This window comes from Tarenaya hassleriana, unplaced genomic scaffold (assembly GCF_000463585.1).
Source record: "Tarenaya hassleriana unplaced genomic scaffold, ASM46358v1 Cleome6, whole genome shotgun sequence".
NCBI classification, from domain to species: Eukaryota; Viridiplantae; Streptophyta; class Magnoliopsida; order Brassicales; family Cleomaceae; genus Tarenaya; species Tarenaya hassleriana.
Genome location: NW_010968505.1, coordinates 2,352,090 through 2,365,676, shown reverse-complemented (window position 1 = coordinate 2,365,676; position 13,587 = coordinate 2,352,090). Strand labels below are relative to the sequence as shown.

Below are 13,587 nucleotides of genomic sequence, written 5' to 3'. Positions count from 1 at the left end.
CTTTCCCTTCCTTCTGTCATCTAACAAACCTGGGTGGCCTATAGTTTCTATTTTTATGTTCGAAATCTCAATTATTTTACCTTCCTATATAATTATTATATAGATCCAAATTTTCTATATGAGGACATTTGTTTTGTTTCCTTCAGTTGCATCAACAATCATTCTAAAACTTCCAACCTAGGAGCTTACCGAGAGTCTTGATATCCACTGCATCACTTCCTTCTTGGTGTTTTCTTACCTCTTACTTATTGCTTCGATTATTTTGCAGAGTGCGCTACCGCCAAAGGGTGGTGAAGTAAATTTGACTCTTGGAGGCATTGATTTGAACAGTTCAGGGAGGTACATACTGTTAACGATTTCTGTTTAAAAGACTATCTCCAATCTTCTAGTTTACAACTGACATCCTAATCTGTAGCGTCGTGGTGAGAGAGGACAAGAAGTTGCTGACTGTTTTATTCCCAGATGGTCGTGATGGGCGAGCCTTCACCCTCAAGGTGCAGGGGAAACTCTAAATACTTCTTTTCAATCTTGTTTGTCTCCTTCTTTCATGATTCGTCTGTGTTGCCGCTATGCTTCTTGTTAGCCTGTACAAAATCCTGGGTATTTAAATCATGTAGGCTGAGACATTGGAGGACTTGTACGAGTGGAAAACTGCCCTTGAGCAAACCCTTGCACAAGCTCCTAATGCAGCTCTGGTTATGGGTCACAATGGAATATTTCGGACTGAAACAAACAATTCAATTGAAGGGTCTTTCAATCAATGTTTGTTCTCATTCATCTCAGTTGTGTTCTTATTTTGACAATTTCACTAAGTCGTGCCTTTCATATTTCATATGACATCAAATCATATCCTGGTGTGCAGGGCGAGATAAGCGTCCAGTTAAATCTTTGGTTGTTGGAAGGCCAATATTGCTTGCTCTGGAAGATATTGACGGAAGCCCATCATTTCTTGAGAAAGCTCTTCAGTTTCTTGAGCAATATGGTGAGTCTCAGTTTCTTAATCTAAAACTGTGCCCAATCCCTGGATCACTTTTACCTGTTTTTTTGTATTCTCCTGTAGAAAGCTGACTTGTGTTATTCCCTTCTGTGATATTTCTGTTTGACTCGTCTTGTGTTCTATCATATGATCAAGGGTATGGTTTTCTTTTTATTTTGCAAAAGGAGATTACTAAATGTTTATTTCTTTATTTTTTGCTTGTACGTTTGCATGTGCACAGGAATCAAAGTTGAAGGAATCTTAAGACAGTCTGCAGATGTTGAGGAGGTAGAACAAAGAGTTCAAGAATACGAACAAGGTAGCTGTCTCTTACCTATTAGCTTTCTCTTTTTGTGTAAAACTTTAAGTAAAGGTAAAATTAAGTACTGCCGAGGCTATGGCTCGTTTCTTATGTTTTCCCTTTCTCCTCAAAATATTGCTATCTAGGCAAGACAGAGTTCAGTCCTGACGAGGATCCACATGTTGTTGGAGATTGTGTCAAGGTATTCTACTACCATCTGTGTCAACTATAATGTTCAGATGACGATTTAGTTAAAGCGCTCAGGCCATGCTATTTAATCTGCAGCATGTCCTGAGGGAGTTGCCTTCTTCTCCAGTTCCAGCATCATGCTGCACTGCTTTGCTAGAAGCTTATAGTAAGTTTTTGTGCATATATGGCATCTATGTTTTTACTGGCATGTTTGCTTGTGTTTCCGTGCACATAAACATACATATTTGAATATTTGATGCTTCTTCTGTAAATCTGACTTCATTCTTCACATGTTTTGGTAGAAATTGATCATAAAGAAGCCCGGGTTAACTCACTGCATTCTGCGATAGTTGAAACATTTCCAGAGCCGAACCGGCGGCTTCTACAACGGTACTTTTCCATGTTTATTCTATGGGATGTGTTTGGTAGTGTTTTAAACATCAAACATAAGGAAACTTTTTTCATTGATCAACTGCTAGGTATTAAACAATGTATGTTGTTCTCATTGGTAAAGACACTTGAGACTCTGTTATTCAGGTCACTTCAGACAGCTCTATTCTCATCTTGGAGTTGTATTCTGCAGAATTCTGAAGATGATGCATACCATTGCATCTCATTCTTGTGAGAACCGGATGACCTCATCTGCTGTAGCTGCTTGTATGGCTCCGTTGCTTTTGCGTCCTCTACTGGCTGGTGAATGTGATCTAGAAGATGATTTTGACATTAATGGAGATAATTCTGCCCAGCTACTTGCTGCTGCTAATGCAGCTAATAATGCTCAAGCCATTGTTACGGCCCTTTTGGAGGATTATGAGAACATATTTAATGTAAGCTGCTCTTAGCCTCTTAGGTCATACAATTTGTTTTACTGTTGTCAACATTCATGTACACTCATCTATTGGTTTCTCAGGATGAACATCTTCAAAGATGCTCGATTTCTGCTGACTCGCACATTGGAAATAGCGGGCCTGAGAATTCAAGTGACGAAGAGGACATAGAGGTGAAAGATTCTGGCTTCCATAATCTAGGTGATGGAGTTGGGCGCGAAACAGACGACGATAATGAGGTTGTGCTGAGCAGAAAATTGAATGCAAGCAATGATTATGCTGGAAGTGATCTCTATGATTACAAGGTTTGTTCTTGGTATCACACTCAAATGCATCTCAATTCCTACATTCATTAATGTAGAAGTTACTTGCTGCTATTACTGCATATGATGTCTTGGTTATATCCACCTGCATTTCATATTCTGGAAATATGAGATCCTGTTTGTCATGCGTCTTTCCTAAGGGTTATGATTCCTTCAGCTATCAGGTACCGTCTACCATCTAGTTATGTTTGCATCTGTGTCTCTGTAGGCTCTTCTGTCTAAAAAATAAATTGTCGCATGTAGTTGCTGCTTGGTTTTTGAACACTAGTTCAACTGTTGCCAAAAGATCTATTATTTAAATATATCTGCTAGAAAGTTTTGCCTAACCTGTCCTTTCATTGAATGTACTATCTTAGGGATTTGGTATTGAAGATTCTGATGTGGAGTCTCCTAGAGACATCCATTGTTCTATTGAGAGTTCAGACAAGAAACAAAACGAAGAACAAATTAGAGATATTGAAATTTCTAGTGTCTCCCCCATTAAAAATTGTCATCAGCCAAGGAGAGAGATACTGCCATCATTCAACCCTGGTACTCCTCTTACTGCTGGATATACATCATCAACTGAGACATCTGCAAGTAAAATTACAGGCTCCACGATAGTCAACGGAAAACGTTCAACATTCTGGGGAAGAGGCAATGTAAGTTTTCCATTCTCTGCATGAGGTGATTGTTCTGGTGCGGCTGATTTATGGTGCATGAATTGTGGGAAGTTGGTTTAAGTCGTTTATTCTATTTGTTATCTTATCTCGCCATACATCCTATATACAATTAGGCCCATTAATGCATTTAATAAAGTTTTTTCCCCTCATCTCTTTTGTTGTAATTCATGCTGAGATCTCTCTCTCGAGTCTCTTTTTTTTCAATCAATATGCTATGGTAAGATGTGATGTTGCTTCTGTGCTGAACCATGGAAGAAAGTTAGATGCCATCATCGTCAAAGGAGGCCTGCTGGTTTTGGCAGTCATATATATCAATTAAACTTTATAAATACTTGTAGTTTGCTGGTATCTGATACGGAAACTTTGACCAAGAAAAGAATTCTTGGTAATCTCTGGAATCCTTGCTTTATTGGCTGTTGTGCAGGGAAAACAGGCACCTGCAAATGGGTCATTCGATTCTTCTGGAGAAGACGAGTAAGATATCCAGTCCTGAATATACATTTCTCCTTCTAAGTCAGATATATTGATTCTGTTCATGGAATACATGTTTCAAAGCATATTTGTCATTCTTAAAAGTATTCCAGATTTTCATAGTAGAATGATATAGTCGATAGTATTTGTTTTCAACTTTTTCTGATAATCAAGTCAAAAGCTCAAAAGCTTTTGCACTCTTGATGGGCCATCTAGGATTCCTTTGGTTGAACAGGTCAAAAACCCAATGCATGTGATAAAGAATGGTCTGCACCACCTTAAAATCGAAGAAGAATAAATTTGAGTTTTAGCATATGTTTTCTGTGCTTCTAGAACTAAGCAAAACCTTTTAAATCTACTTTTTCTCGTACAAGCATGCCTTATGTTTGAGCATATGGTTCATCCAATGCTTGTAGGCTTGTCATACAGAAGCTCGAGATCATGAAGAATGAGCTTCGGCAAAGAATCGCTAAGGAGGTATTCCCTCTGGCACTAGGAGTATTGTTTGCTTATTCAATAAGTTGTCATTATTGATGAAATAGCCTTATTCGTGTGACAGGCAAGAGGAAATGCAATATTACAAGCTAGCTTAGAGAGAAGGAAGCAAGCATTGCATGAACGTCGTTTGGCACTTGAACAAGATGTATATACCTTGTCATCTCTCTGTATTATGTTTTTATTCCATATCTGTCCAACAAGGCAACGATAATTGTGAAATGAAATGAACCTTCCATTTACTGATTAAGCTTCCCGTGGAACTATCAGGTGGCCAGATTGCAAGAGCAATTGCAAGCTGAGAGAGATCTCCGATCTGCACTGGAAGTTGGATTAAACATGTCTTATGGACAACTTAGCTCGCATGGTGTGGATTCTAATGTCAGTATGCAATTTAATGGGACAAAACCAACTATTGTTTTTCTATTGTGGCAAAATCTTTTGTTATAACATAATTCTTACGCCACGGTGAATGTGCAGACAAGGGTCGAGCTTGAGGAGATCGCTCTTGCCGAAGCTGATGTGGCCAGGTTGAAGCAGAAAGTTGCAGAACTACACCACCAACTTAACCAGAAACGCCATCATCACTTGGGTTCTCTCTCAGAAACTCATGGCCATCATCAATATCTCCAGAATCACAATGCTCAGCTGTGAGTTATTCTAATTTACATGGTTTCAGATTTTATTTTGAGTAGAGTTTTAAATGTATTCACCTCAAAGTAGACTAGATAGTAATCAACCATCAGATTCTCTAAAGCAACACGCTCCACGAACTCCTTGCTTGTTTCTTGGTCTTGAATCTGGAGAACCGAAACTTTTGTCAGCGATGATATAAAAATAGCCATGGATCGACATACATATAAGCCTCTGGGCTGTAATTAGTTATTGTCTCAGAAGAGGTGCCACTGTAGTAAATTTAAGTGAATGATCTTCTTCTAAAAGCAAAAAAGGCTACGGACTAAATTCTGGTCAGAAAACCAGGTGAAAAGCACATCCTTATACATCTGCAGTTTATACTTTATGCTCTTGATTTTTTCCCCCGCTTTTCAGATAGTATTTGTATCTTTCTTGTCTTATATTCAATTATTTGCGTTGTTGCAGGAAGCTTTTTCAGCAGGGAATGTACTATCTTAGGGATTTGGTATTGAAGATTCTGATGTGGAGTCTCCTAGAGACATCCATTGTTCTATTGAGAGTTCAGACAAGAAACAAAACGAAGAACAAATTAGAGATATTGAAATTTCTAGTGTCTCCCCCATTAAAAATTGTCATCAGCCAAGGAGAGAGATACTGCCATCATTCAACCCTGGTACTCCTCTTACTGCTGGATATACATCATCAACTGAGACATCTGCAAGTAAAATTACAGGCTCCACGATAGTCAACGGAAAACGTTCAACATTCTGGGGAAGAGGCAATGTAAGTTTTCCATTCTCTGTCAGCAGGACTTTGACTCCACTCTTGCTTTTGTTAATCACGAAAGAAAACAGAGAATGGAGGTACATATCCTGACTCCTGAGCCATCAACGCCTGCACACAGGGCTCCGTAATTAATCCCCTTGTACCGATCCAACATATTGTTCTTGTTAAACTTGCAGCAGGAGAGTATTCTAGGAGTGGAATGGACAAACGTTAAAGGTCTGGGATTTGAAGGGGGAAACAATACACAACCGCCATATGGGCAAGTACCGGAATCAACAGACTTGGTGAGCGTGTCAATGGACGAATTCTCTCCAGAAATTTCTCCGTCTGCACAATCTGCTTCAAGAGCAGCAGATGTAAGTTTTTATTTCTCTTTATCCCCCCCCCCCCCCCCTGTCTGCTTTGACAGTCTTGGTCTCTTCAGGAATAAAATTGTCTAATGGTCAGCTAATGTACTTATATCATCCACTCAAATTGAGAAGGCTCAAACGGATCATTTTTAAGGTCCATGGGTAGAATTCACTCTAAAAACTAACTTATTGGGGATGGTATCCATGGTCTTAGGCATCAATCAATTCCATTTTTTACCGATGTGGGATCCTAACAGTTTTGCTATCATGGTCATGCAGATTACAGAGTACCCGAGGCTTCATCATCATCATCCATCAGCAGCAGCATCTGCAGCGCTTGTGGAGCTAACGACCCGTCTGGATTTCTTCAAGGAACGGCGCTCACAGCTTATGCGACAGCTCCAGAATCTCGACCTCAACTATGGCTCTTCATCGTCTCAACCATTTATGCACAGACCGTCTTCTTCTCCCCCATGGAACTAGCCGGTAAAGACATACCCTCATTGGTCTATCTGTATATAACATCCTCGTCTTCTTTCATGTGTGTCGTGTGTGTGTTTTGGTCTTCAAGTTTTGTGGACAAGCAGACAATTGAAAGTGGCTTTGATGAAACCCTAAACCCCCATTGTAATACCATGACATATTTGGTATATTTTTTATTTACGATTTTATCCCGACGCCATTTGTATGCATTCCATTGTTCTCTCACAAGTGTGCATAATACCTTCAGATAGTTTCCTCTTCAGAAAAACTACTGAATAAATGGGTTTTGTGTTATAAATATTTTCAACTACATTTTTTACCAAAAAACTACAAAAGTATCTCATAAAAAATGAAAATTTCAAAAATAAATCTTAACTCTCGCATCTATTAAAATAATTTTTATTTTAAATTTATTACAAAAATCATCAATTTTTAATTTTGTATATAAAGACAATACTTTTATTTTAAAAAAAATAAATGTTTATCCCTTGGATGATTACTTTATAGACAAATTATACAATTTCTTATATTTCATTTATTTAAAAAAAATCATATCACTGGTGTAGAAAATCTCAAATAGAAATCAATCACCCATATTAATAGATTTTTATAGATAAATATCAATTCAATCAATAAAATACATTCACCTTATATTTTTATTATCATATGAACTAAAAAATATAAATTATTTTATTTTTTCTAATAAAAAAATAGTTGATAATTGTTTTTTTCTTGAGTTTATCCTGAATATGAGAAAAGGTCAAACTCAAACAGAAGTCTTTAAGCAGTCGGACAAGCGAAACGGTAGCGTTTAGAGTCCTTAGGAAACACGCCGCCTGCGGCAATGCAATTCCAATACCGACACGGAAAACACTTTGAAATTAGTGTTCTCTTTAAATATATATATATACATAAATATATTTTATATCCCTGCGGAAAAGTCGACGTCACGTTTTGCTTCACCATCTCTTTCTATCTCTAAGAGGGGAAAAACCCTAGTTTTCAATCTCCACCGTCCAGTTTTTCCTTCTGAGACTTCTTGTCTGATAGGGCATTCGCAGATCTGGTGTTTCCTGTGAGTTTTCTTGTTCTTCCTCGTTTCGATTTCGGTAATTCGCCCCTATTATTGGTGCTCGTCGCCTGATTGAATTGGCGATCGTTATGTGGTTCGATTTCGGTGTTCTTTTTCTTGTTTACCGCTTATTCTTGTTGATTTATGGATTTGAGTGATGATTATGTTGTGAATTGAAACGAAGGTTGGGTCATCTCGGTTCTTTTATTCTTTTTCATGTTTTGCAAGTTGAAATCTTTCGGCAGAACTTGCGGTTTTTATGTTCATTGGTTGTTTTCTGTTTAATGATCATGATTAATTTTGCATATCTCGTTTATGGGTCCTTTGGAACCCTTCTCCTTTTACTTTTCTTCTTCTAAATGTCGATTGAAATTCAATTGTATTTTTTCCGAAGATTTCAATATTCCCGTAATCTGTTTCCTTATATTTAGCTTTAAAGCTCCAGAATATATGTAGATTTCAATATTTCCGAAGGTGTAGTGTTGTTTGGGCGTTAACCTTTCCTCTTTTCTGCTGAGATTTGGGTTTTTTTTTTTTTTTGTAATGTGTAGGTTTCATGTGAGAAAAGTTTTGTTGAGATTGATGGATGATGATCGGGCAGATGGATAAGACATCTGATCTTTCGTCAAGGGAGCGTGCACAGTCCATACTCGATAAGGTTCTTTCTTTGGCCTTTTAAATTTCTATCTACATATGGGTTGTCCTTCTCACTAGGAATATTTGGACTCCTGTTATGGGAGAATAGCTTCTAAAACTTGCAATTGTTACCTCTTTTCTTCTTATATCCATTCTGTAGGGTAATGTATAGGTTATTTTTTCTTCGTATCTGCTACAGGACTCTGGAAAATTTTGTAGTATATGACAATGAAAATGCAAGTTTTTTGCAGACTGTCAAGTTGGAAAGCAAGCGTCGGAAGGCTGCCCAGGCTCGACTTCCATCTGATCCAAATGCGTGGCAGCAAATTCGGGAGAATTATGAAGCGATAATTCTTGAGGATCATACTTTTTCTGAGCAGCACAGCATCGAGTATAATTTATGGCAGTTGCATTACAAACGTATTGAAGAGTTCAGAGCACACTTCAATGTCCTGTCTTCTGGCAGCTCAAATACAGCCCAAAATGTCAAAGGTCCCATCAGACCTGACCGAGTTGCGAAGCTCAGACTGCAGTTTAAAACATTCCTGTCAGAAGCAGCTGGGTTTTACCATGATCTTATTTTAAAAATTAGGTCAAAATATGGTCTCCCCATGGGATATTTCTCTGAGGATCCAGAGAAGTCAGCAGAAGTTAAGAAAGCGTTCGTGTCTTGCCACCGGTGCTTAATATACCTGGGTGACCTTGCCCGGTATAAAGGATTGTATGGGGAGGGGGATTCTAAGAACAGGGAGTATGCTGCTGCTTCAAGTTATTACCTGCAAGCTGCTTCCCTATTGCCAGCCAGCGGAAACCCACACCATCAGGTTTGTCTGCACTTTTAATCTCCCCTTTTCATGATGTTGGGAAGACGATTGCTGCAGTTGTGTGGCTGTTTTAAGTAATGAACTTTGCTTGATGTTTCAGCTTGCTATAATATCCTCTTATTCAGGGGATGAGTTGGCGGCTGTTTATCGTTATTTCCGGAGTTTGGCTGTGGAGAGCCCCTTTCCTACTGCCCGTGACAACTTGATTGTTGCATTTGAAAAGGTTCCCCTGCAAAACTTGTGTTTCATGATTATGCTGAAGGCTTAATGTATTAGTTAGCATGTACCATAGACCTTTGCCTGGCGTTTTCTGGCTATCCACCATCTGGAAGTCGTCATGTTACAATGTTTTTTCCATGTTCAAGTTTTTGTATAACATAAGCATGTTATGGAAGGTGTATCTTTTTATTGGCGGTGATATAACGGTAGCTGGTAGTGTTTGGTTCTGATAGTTACAGCTTGTTATATCAGGATAACCTGGTTTGGTTGGGTTCCTTCTGTTTAATTTTTTGTTTGATATTATGTTGTTTTCCTGGTATATGATCTTGTGTTTTTCTGCCATTTGCTTTTCATACAAGGTTGACTCAACTGTCTTTTTCTCTGATGTTGAGCAGAACCGTCAGAATTACACTCAGCTGCTTATGATGGTTAAGGATTCATCTAGAAAGCCAAATGGTAAAGGAAGACGCAAAGGGGAAGATCTTTCATTGAAAGATGCAAATTTGGTAGTTGGTCCTGAGAAGGATATAATACCAAATGCAAATGAGATGCTCAAAACATTTTGCACTAGATTTGTCCGCCTTAACGGGATTATTTTTACTCGTACAAGGTAACAATGTGTGTGTGTTTTTCCCTAGTTTCAGTCACTGGTTTATTGGTCTGGTATTATATTTAGTTTTTGTCTTTTTCAGCTTGGAGATGTTCTCTGAAGTTCTTGACTCCACTATCAACAGCTTACAAGAGCTGCTTTCTTCAGGCCCAGCGGAGGAGTTGAATTTCGGTGCAGATGTCACTGACAATGCAGTTTTCATTGTTAGACTTGTGGCGATTCTGATATTCAGCGTTCATAATTCAAAGAAAGAAACAGCAAGTCAGACGTATGCAGAAATCGTACAGGGTGCTGTGCTTGCCAAAAATTCCTTAACAGCATGCTTCAAGTTACTTGGACTAGTAGTAGACCGGTGTGTTCAGCTTCGCGAACCTTCATCAAGTTACTTCTTGCCTGGTGTCCTAGTCTTTGTTGAATGGTTGGCATGTTATCCTGATATTGCGGCGGGCAGCGATCCAGATGAGAAGCAGATTGCTGTTCGGTCTAACTTCTGGAACCAGTGCATTGCCTTCTTGAATCGAATATTGTCGCTTGGGCCGATGCTTATTGATGCTGAGGAAGATGAGACTTGCTTCTCAAACATGAGCAGATATGATGAAAGGGAAACTGAAAACCGACTTGCGCTATTTGAGGACTGTGAACTAAGAGGATTCTTGCCATTGCTTCCTGCTCAAGCTGTTCTTGACTTCACCAGGAATCATTCCTTTGGAAGTGAAGGTCCCAAAGAAAAGAAAGCTCGTATCAAGAGGATTTTGGCAGCAGGGAAAGCTTTGACCAGTGTGATAAAAATAGATCAAAATCCTGTGTACTTCGACTCGAAGAAGAAGGAATTTCTGGTTGGTGTAAAACCGTCAGACAATTTCTTGCTTGATTCATATCCAAGCCTGCCAGACGCTAATAACACTCTGCAAGATCACCAAATGATCATGGATCTGAATTCATCAGTGATGCAACAAGGTCACCCCTACCTGGATGAGGAGGATGAGGATGAAGTAATTGTTTTTAAGCCTATGGTTTCTGAGAAGAGAATAGGTGCCCCTGATCAAATATATGAGCCAAATGTGAGCATAAGAAAACCTGATCAAGGTGCTTCAATTGGGGATCTGAAATCTTTGGGTGGTTCTCGCTCAGCTTCTCATGACAATCTCCTTGTACAAGCCAGTGCCAGCACGAGTTTCCAGTTACCTGTATCTGTTGTTGGGTCTAACCTTCTGGCTCATCTTCAACCTGCTCAGTCGCAGGTTCAGCATCTGCAACAGTGTCAAACACAAGTGATGCCTCAACTGCCAGCACAATCGCAGGTTGGTCATCTTCAACCAACCCAATCACAGATTGCACACTTTCCACTATCCCATTTACAGGCCTGCAAGCGGTTACCAGAGGATGCTGCTTCTCTTGCTGGAAATCTATCAGGGTTAAATCTCATAGGTAATGGTCATATGATGAATGAGATGCAAGGGAATCATGGCATTTCTTATCACCCTGCTCCTTCATTGCCGATTCACCAGTCCTTCAATGTCAATAGTATAAGTGGTGTGCCATATCCTCAATCACGAGCTACTGAAGCTGTGCTGATGTCCAAAGTTGACGCTGTTTCATCTTCTGGGGTTATTGCTGATGGTATGGGTGTCCATACTTCTCTAACGAGAAAAAATCCAATCAGCAGGCCCGTTAGGCATCTTGGGCCTCCGCCTGGGTTCAACTCAATCCCTTCTAAGGCGCCAAAGGAGTTGATGTCTAGTTCAGATCTGTCTGGCAGTAATCCGCTGGTTGATGATTATAGGTGGTTGGACGGATATCAACCTCAATCTACCAGAGGTGTTGGGCTCAGTAATTCTTTGAATTACCCTCTTCCTGGGAAATCTGAATATGTAAGTATCAGCAATGGCCTGAACGGGACTGTCAATTTCCCCTTCCCTGGAAAACAAGTTCCAACGTCGCAGGTTCAAGCGGATATTCAGAAAGGGTGGCAGGCTTATCAGCAACTTCAGCAACAGCAACTTGTGAACGGAAACCAGCAATCATCAGCTCAGCTCCCTGAGCAATATCAAGGACAGTCAAGCTGGCCCGGTCGTTCCTTTGTGTGAGATCGGTAAAGAGTAAACACGGTAACATCAGAACTTTCATGATAACTTTTGGTTTATGGTTTTGGGATTAGTTTTAGTTTGGGGCTTTTGACATTTTTGCTTTTAAAAGCCAAGAAAACCACTGAAAGTTGGGCTCGATTTGTTGGCTTTAACTAGGCGGTAAAGCAAAAAGCCACAAAAAAGTTCCTCCGTATTCAAGAAGACTCTAAGCCCTTTGCATGGTCAATTGATTGACGAAGTTTTGTTCAATGGTGTGGTTATAGGTTATGTGGGAATGATTCTGGTGAGTGTAACCTGAATGTTTTTGCTACCAAACTTCAACTCTGATGAGCCTTGTTCTGCTGGAGTCATCTTATGGCTTTTGGGCTTATTGAGGGCACTTGCTACCGGACTGGGTGAGTCGCTTTTCCCCCCCTTGCCTCTCTCTTCATTCTTTGCATATGAAATTGTGATACTTTGAAACAGAGGGTCCATCACTTCAATTGCATAGCCGCTCAGGCAACATGAATGCCGCATTTTTAATCTGTCTTTACATCCTGTTTAAGCTCTGATTTTATAAGATGTAGCAGAGACTTGAGGACAACTCATGTTGGTGGTTTGGAGGGAGATTGTGGGGAGAAGAAGAGGACACATTCTGCATTGGTCTTGCGTGCGGGAATTCATTTAGGAGTAAAAGTTGCCTTGTCTTGTTGCTACCCCCCCGACATGTCAGTGAGAAAGGGATCGTACCCCCCACACTAGCCCCCCCGATGCTCTCAGCGAGTTTGGGGGTGTGGGGGACTTGGAACCATATGGTGGCTTCACCACACCAAATGGGCTTTATCTTATTTAATACTCGCAAGAGAGAAAAAAAAGTACACTTATTAGCTATTTCGCAAGTCATGGTCACGCCCAACTCTTTATCTCCCTTTTTTTTTGGTCTTTCGTGTGTCGTCGTTGCTGGAAGCTTAAAGAGCCGTATGGTATGGCTACCGGATTGATGAATAAATGGTGGTTTGTGGTCTTTGGTTTTTTTTTTTTTTTTTTGTGTGGGATTTGTTACTGAAATTGCTGTTGGAGATATGGATCGTCTTGTGTTTCTCTGAGATTTGGTAATAATGCCTGTTTCCACAAAATCTTTTTAGTGGTTCCAAAAAAAATGAAGAGCTTTGTTTTCAGGAAAGAAATTAAGGAATGTTTTTTTTTTTATGGTTTTAACTTGACATGTTTTACCCCCCCAAAAAAAAATTATTCACCTAGTGTTTCCCGGTCATCATCATGCTTGTAAAAAAGATGTGATTTTGTTTTTAACAATTATACCTTTTACGGTATAAAAAAAGGGAACGATGTGAACCTTATATATATATATATATATATATATAAAACATAATCTGAGTATATCATGGATGTGATCTCTTGCATCTCACTCTTACATAGGAAATCATTGTGCTTATAATCTTTACACAGAACCTTTTATTTAAAAATAAATAATTTTTTTTTTTAATTTTACCCTCTTTGTTCGCCCTTTGAGGAATCAATTAAAAGACAAACTTAACCTAATAGAAAATTACAAACTGTTAAGGTTTATGGAATAAAAAAAAATTCAGAGTAAACTTAATCCTAATAGAAAATTACAAACTGACCCTATTAGAACACTAACA

General features: G+C 39.2%; 2 protein-coding genes across 7 annotated transcripts in view; both read left to right on the top strand.

Moving 5' to 3' along the window:
- The window catches only part of LOC104799126 (rho GTPase-activating protein 6), a 9,134-nt gene extending 2,436 nt beyond the window's left edge, over positions 1–6,698 (top strand). For 3 of the 4 annotated variants that reach the window (XM_010521498.2, XM_010521500.2, XM_010521497.2), the window contains 20 exons: positions 269–339; positions 416–494; positions 618–762; positions 863–982; positions 1,218–1,295; positions 1,424–1,479; positions 1,563–1,632; positions 1,769–1,856; positions 2,050–2,293; positions 2,377–2,598; positions 2,973–3,257; positions 3,703–3,752; positions 4,166–4,226; positions 4,309–4,392; positions 4,515–4,625; positions 4,725–4,894; positions 5,346–5,361; positions 5,690–5,743; positions 5,843–6,022; positions 6,296–6,698. In XM_010521498.2, the coding sequence (XP_010519800.1) occupies positions 269–339; positions 416–494; positions 618–762; positions 863–982; positions 1,218–1,295; positions 1,424–1,479; positions 1,563–1,632; positions 1,769–1,856; positions 2,050–2,293; positions 2,377–2,598; positions 2,973–3,257; positions 3,703–3,752; positions 4,166–4,226; positions 4,309–4,392; positions 4,515–4,625; positions 4,725–4,894; positions 5,346–5,361; positions 5,690–5,743; positions 5,843–6,022; positions 6,296–6,499 (2,388 nt within the window). In that variant the 3' untranslated portion in view covers positions 6,500–6,698. The remainder of the gene's footprint in view (positions 1–268; positions 340–415; positions 495–617; positions 763–862; positions 983–1,217; positions 1,296–1,423; positions 1,480–1,562; positions 1,633–1,768; positions 1,857–2,049; positions 2,294–2,376; positions 2,599–2,972; positions 3,258–3,702; positions 3,753–4,165; positions 4,227–4,308; positions 4,393–4,514; positions 4,626–4,724; positions 4,895–5,345; positions 5,362–5,689; positions 5,744–5,842; positions 6,023–6,295) is intronic. The other variant, XM_010521499.2, reaches the window with a different exon arrangement.
- A 742-nt stretch (positions 6,699–7,440) lies between these two features.
- LOC104799125 (protein SMG7-like) lies at positions 7,441–13,032 on the top strand. 3 transcript variants are annotated; one of them, XM_010521496.1, is made up of 8 exons: positions 7,441–7,574; positions 8,123–8,229; positions 8,459–9,031; positions 9,132–9,254; positions 9,646–9,860; positions 9,943–11,952; positions 12,211–12,342; positions 12,517–13,032. In XM_010521496.1, the coding sequence occupies exons 2-6, from the start codon at positions 8,158–8,160 to the stop codon at positions 11,945–11,947; spliced, it is 2,988 nt and encodes a 995-aa protein (XP_010519798.1). In that variant the 5' UTR covers positions 7,441–7,574; positions 8,123–8,157; the 3' UTR covers positions 11,948–11,952; positions 12,211–12,342; positions 12,517–13,032. The 3 variants fall into 3 exon arrangements, with proteins under 3 accessions (XP_010519798.1, XP_010519796.1, XP_010519797.1); XM_010521494.1 differs by having other exon boundaries at positions 9,943–11,968; XM_010521495.1 differs by having other exon boundaries at positions 9,943–11,968; positions 12,514–13,032.
- Positions 13,033–13,587: the final 555 nt, after the last annotated feature.

Coding starts and splice junctions, on each gene's coding strand:
- LOC104799125 (XM_010521496.1), top strand. CDS start 8,158: ATGATGATCGGGCAGATGGATAAGACATCTGATCTTTCGTCAAGGGAG. Junction 9,032..9,131: donor GCGGAAACCCACACCATCAG/GTTTGTCTGCAC, acceptor TTGATGTTTCAG/CTTGCTATAATATCCTCTTA. Junction 9,255..9,645: donor TGATTGTTGCATTTGAAAAG/GTTCCCCTGCAA, acceptor GATGTTGAGCAG/AACCGTCAGAATTACACTCA.